The 5,247-nt window shown below is 37.6% G+C and overlaps 1 protein-coding gene across 2 annotated transcripts in view; it reads right to left on the bottom strand.

Annotated features, from left to right (window-relative positions):
- Positions 1–2,737: 2,737 nt before the first annotated feature.
- The window catches only part of LOC106459090, an 18,993-nt gene continuing 16,483 nt past the window's right edge, over positions 2,738–5,247 (bottom strand). For both annotated transcript variants that reach the window (XM_013918677.2, XM_022385583.1), the window contains exon 2: positions 2,738–4,331. In XM_013918677.2, coding sequence (XP_013774131.1) covers positions 3,735–4,283 — 549 coding nt within the window. In that variant the 5' untranslated portion in view covers positions 4,284–4,331 and the 3' untranslated portion in view covers positions 2,738–3,734. The remainder of the gene's footprint in view (positions 4,332–5,247) is intronic.

Below are 5,247 nucleotides of genomic sequence, written 5' to 3'. Positions count from 1 at the left end.
AGACATACCACTGTGCCACAAGCTTGTATCTTATTGTGTAGTATCATAATATTTTTTTAACTTCTTTAATCGTTATAGAGCAGAGGGTAAGTGAGCCTGCATAAAAGTGAATGTGAATATAAAAAAACCAAACACTGTGGAAGTTGAGATATATGTTTGTAAAAAATGTTTTATTTTCACTAATAAAATCACGCTATAAATCCAAATGATTAACGTGTATTGGTAATTCATCTCAGCATCTATTGTACGTTTACACTTATCCTTATTAACATCTCCCCCCTCCCCGTTCCTTAGCGATCAGCCTTAGAGCTTATAACGTTAAAATTTGGGGTTCAATGTCTGCGGTGAGAATAGCAATGGTAGCCCAGTATGCGACTTTGCGTTAAAGTCAAAATCAAGGAACGATGGACCCGCCTTCAAAGTTTTGTCATTACAGTCAAGAGAATAGGCAAGCTCCCACAGTCAGGTTTGATGAGTTTAATATTTGTACGGTTAGTTTAAGCCATCCTGCAGACTTGCAGCTATATATTCTCCATAAATACTCTGCACGACCGCGCCACTCTCTTTGATAACCTATTACCGGTATTACCGCCAGGTGGCAACAGGTTAACTCCGATTACACTGTGTCAGGGCTCAAGGGATGTCGGCAAGACCGAGTCGGTCTCTTCGATGATCTGAGTGAGAAATGCCATGTCCAATATCCCAGAAGCTGCTGTGGTAGCGACGTCTTTCAATATTTAGCTACAGGGTAGGTATCTAGAGATTTTAAGTAAAGCTACTGACAAACCTGGTGGCTTTTATTAGAACTGAAAGTTAAGTGTAATGACTAGACTAAAATTGTAAAGTAAATACAAAAAACTTTTAAAGTCATTTACGTACGTTGAATGAATAAAGAAAAAATTATGTTTCTCATTTTCCAGGGGGATAAGTGCCCCCACCCCCACCCAACAATAGATCGCACTGAAACTCCTTCTTTGTGAATATTTGGTAAAATATAGAAACATCATGGGTGACTACCTAATGTTCTGATGTTCAAACACTGTCTTTCATTAACAGAGTAATGTATTTTGCGTCTGGATATCTTTAGGATTGTATAAACAATAACAGTTACACGTTAACGCCAAATGTCTTTTCTATTATTTAGTACACCAAACGTTTTTCTGTGAACTTTCTTCCCATCATGATTACACACTCTCACCATTCTTAGGTGAGATCAAAGATAGCCTTAAGACAACATCATTTATTAAAAAAAAACAACAAAAAACAAACCTACACACAGACTTTCCATAATCCATCTAGTTTACGAGGATGGCGGTTTTCCTGGATCTGTTTACACAATCGAATTGCACAGAAATCCATAGGCACTGCGTCCGGCAACTTGGTCAGTAAATCTTCGTACAAAATAATACGAATACTTGTTTCATTCTCCAATTGCTTGAAGTAGGTTGAATGGATATGTCGTTGAAACAACCCCTGTACACGTGACTTGTGTCCCTTTTCCAACCAGAGATTCTTCTTGAAGTATCGCATACTGTTGCCTGGGGTACATGAATGGCTTCTACCACTGATCTTTGTTTCCGTGCATAGACTGTGGTTACAAGACGCCGCACTTTTCTTATCTCTGTTTTTTCAATGCCATTAAGAACAAGGAATATACCGGACTTGGAAATTCTAAATCTCCGATCTGAATATATCGTTATGATATGAGTTTATGAATATTTTACGTCGAAAAGGGTTGTCACGTATCCTCCCCCCCTTTCCCAAAAGTGATAAATTTTCGGGGGCATTACAACGCCCACGTAACGCCAAGCAATATCAAAATTTTTTATTACACGTTATTTTCCAGTGCAACTTATATCGACTGTGGTTGTCACGTGACCTGCTGACTCGCACATTCAAAACTGTTTTAATATAACTTACTCAACGAAACGATGCATTGAGGTACGTTAATTTTTAATTTCGCGAAACGCCGTATTGTTGTGTGTTCATTTTTAATCCCGCGAAACGTCATATTGTGGTGTATTCATTTTAAGTCCCACGAAACGTTTTATTGAAGTGCGATGTTTTTTAGTCCCGTTTTAATCTTGTACATATCAACCTACATTGCGTTTACTCACATTAACCGAAGTTAGTTTCGCGCAAAGCTACACGAGGGCTATCTGCGCTAGCCGTCCCTAATTTAGCAGTGTAAGACTAGAGGGAAGGCAGCTAGTCATCACCACCCACCGCCAACACTTGGGCTACTCTTTCACCAACGAGTAGTGGGATTGACCGTCACATTATAACGCCCCCACGGCTAAAAGGGGCGAGCATGTTTGGTGTGATGGGGATTCGAACCCGCAACCCGCAGATTGCGAGTCGAGCGCCCTAACAACCTGGCCATACCGGGCCAAATAAAATGGAATGAAGCTTGTTTGAAACGCTAATTTTAGACGTATTAAGCAATATTACCACTTAAGTCATATTAATGGGAATTAGAATATCATGAAACTAATTGTTAATTACAAAACTTCTTATGCGAGTTTCCGGTGCACCTGACGAATTCTTTTTGTTTGCTTGTTTATTAATGATATAAATGTTTTTTAGGCGCAAAACTGTACAATAGACTATCTGCATTGTGCACTCTGCAGTGATCGAGCCTCGAATTTTAGCGTTATAGACCCCCATATTTACCGCTGAGCCACCAGGGGGCTTACTAATATATATATTTAAGAAATAAGAAATACAACTGTTTGGCCATAAACATATACATTTTAATATCCTATAGTATTAATAAAAATAACAAACAATTCACTGAGAAAATTTTTCTTTGGTCACAAATGAAATCATAAGTTTACACACAGAAGACACGTATTTACAGGGACTAAAAAAAGAATACATTCATTTTGTACGTCATGTTCTTATATTCTGTATCTATTACGTTTAGTTACGTGAAACACGTGCTTTGGTTTATTTGCTGTACGAGGACAATGGTGCTTGTCGCATTTCAACAGGTCAATCTTGACACTCCACAATGTGCAGTCTCTTCTATTAAAATTTACAACATTTATCACTGAATATTTGACGGTTTTTGTGTTTGTTTGATTAAGGTGAGCTAGTTATATCTGCTCCCCATTGATTGGTCGAATAACTAGCACTCCACCAATGATATCACTCAAACATAGCAGTCCACCAATAAACATGAAATACAAATGTCTCTCACACTTTAGTAAAATCAATCACACACACACACAGACACATAAGATACAGAAACATAAATCATTACTAAGAGTCACCATACTGCAAACATTCGCTAATATAAATACTTGCCGTGTATCTCCAATAGAAAAACTCTTTAATTGTTGACTATTAATAGTCAATTTACTACGAAACGTTGTAATACTGCATGCCAATAAGTACAATATTAAACAAGTAATAATAATAATAATTAACATTAAAGTTGGTGGTGTTCGTGGGGATCAACGTCGCATATTTCGTGTCACTGGTCACTATATGTTGTTGTTTCCAACAAATACCCAAAATAACGAATTGATATTCTACTGCACGAACAGCTTCAATAGATATATATATATATACACATCCAAACTTTGGGAAGTCTACTCAACCTATGTCTCTATATGCACAACTTTGAGTATAAAAATTTGGTTTAGTTTTTAAATATAATATAATGTTTCACAACGCACTTTTTGACGGTAATGCGAGACCTCTGAAACACATTCTTCTTGACTAGATGGTCACTTTTGCTCGTACATAATTTCATTCTCGCGTTTTGATGTACTCGTCGTTTTTACGCACCGGGGAAGGTTTTGGAGATCACCCTCACCCTCTTGACTTTTCTGCTGGACATTCACGTGAGGTTCGGAGAAGATAGATGCTGTTCGGCTAATGTCCGACGAATGACTGTGGTGACCAGTGGGGTCACCTGATGAGGTGGGACTAGAGAGTGTATGGAGATAATCGCCCTGTGATGACAATGGGCTGTTCAATTCATCAGGGTCAGAGGAGCACGGAGTTGACCTTTCATGGGATATTAGATCACTTTCGTTTAGCTCAAAACCGGAATCATCCGAATCGGGATTGTCGTCATGGTTACCCAGGAGCTCTGCCTCCTGCAAAAGGAGATGTTGCCAGAGTCCGAGCACTAAAGGGTCGTCAGGGGCAACCTTTTCGTCCTCTATCAAATAACGGATTGCTTCTTCTGCACAAGCGCGATAACCGGCAACGAGCTCATGCATCTCCTGTATATCACAATCAGACTCACCAACTTCGAAGGCCATTGGCATAACGTATTTTTTATACTCTTGTTCTAAAATGTGTTCATATTATCAACTCTGTGGAAAAGAGACAAAGAAAAAAAAATATTTAGTATTTATCTGCAAAAATTGTCCAATAAATATAAATAGACCTCTAAAAATAAGATTATTTAACACAACGAAGAAGAAACAAAGTTTTTAAAATCTGGTATATTTTGACAACGTTTTTCTCAGCGTGGTCAGGACTTTTCAAATTCAGGTTTTAATAATCATGGAATAAATCTATCAAAATGTGTAGTTTCGCAATGTTGAGACGGCTAACAAACGTTTTTAGAGAAAAGTGGAAAAAGAAAATTCGATTCGCTCCTTTGTAGCATATAATATCATAGACATGTAACAGTAAAAATGGGGGAACATATCAAAGACATGTAACAGTAAAAATGGGGGAACATATCAAAGACATGTAACAGTAAAAATGGGGGAACATATCAAAGACATGTAACAGTAAAAATGGGGGAACATATCAAAGACATGTAACAGTAAACTGTTGACCATCATATTTTACAAGATACACTTGTCTGTTAGTTGAGTTTCTTAGTACTTATATTATTTCAAGTATTGAAGAGAAACAACTTAATATCTCAAATAAAACAAAGGTATGTGTGCACGTGTGAGTGTTGTTGTGTCTTTTTTTAGCGTGAAGCTACAAAATGGGATATTTGTGCTCTGTTCACCACAGGGAACTTAACCCTGAATGTTATTGTTATAAGTCCATAAACTCACCACTTCCCCCCTTCCCTGGAGGATACGAGAGAATGACAGTCAGGAGGCATGATAAAAAAAAACCGCTTAATTAGCCACATGATTCTATGAGGACAAAAAAAACGCTTACCACAAAGTGCAAACAGATCGTTTAATACAATAGACGGTAAACTAATATATTTGTTTGTTTGTTTGTTTGTTTTTGAATTTCGCGCAAAGCTACACGAGGGCT

This window comes from Limulus polyphemus, unplaced genomic scaffold (genome assembly GCF_000517525.1).
Source record: "Limulus polyphemus unplaced genomic scaffold, Limulus_polyphemus-2.1.2 Scaffold25, whole genome shotgun sequence".
In the NCBI taxonomy this organism is placed as follows: domain Eukaryota; kingdom Metazoa; phylum Arthropoda; class Merostomata; order Xiphosura; family Limulidae; genus Limulus; species Limulus polyphemus.
Note: the sequence above shows the minus strand (reverse complement) of the source record. Positions and strands in the feature narration are given on the sequence as shown.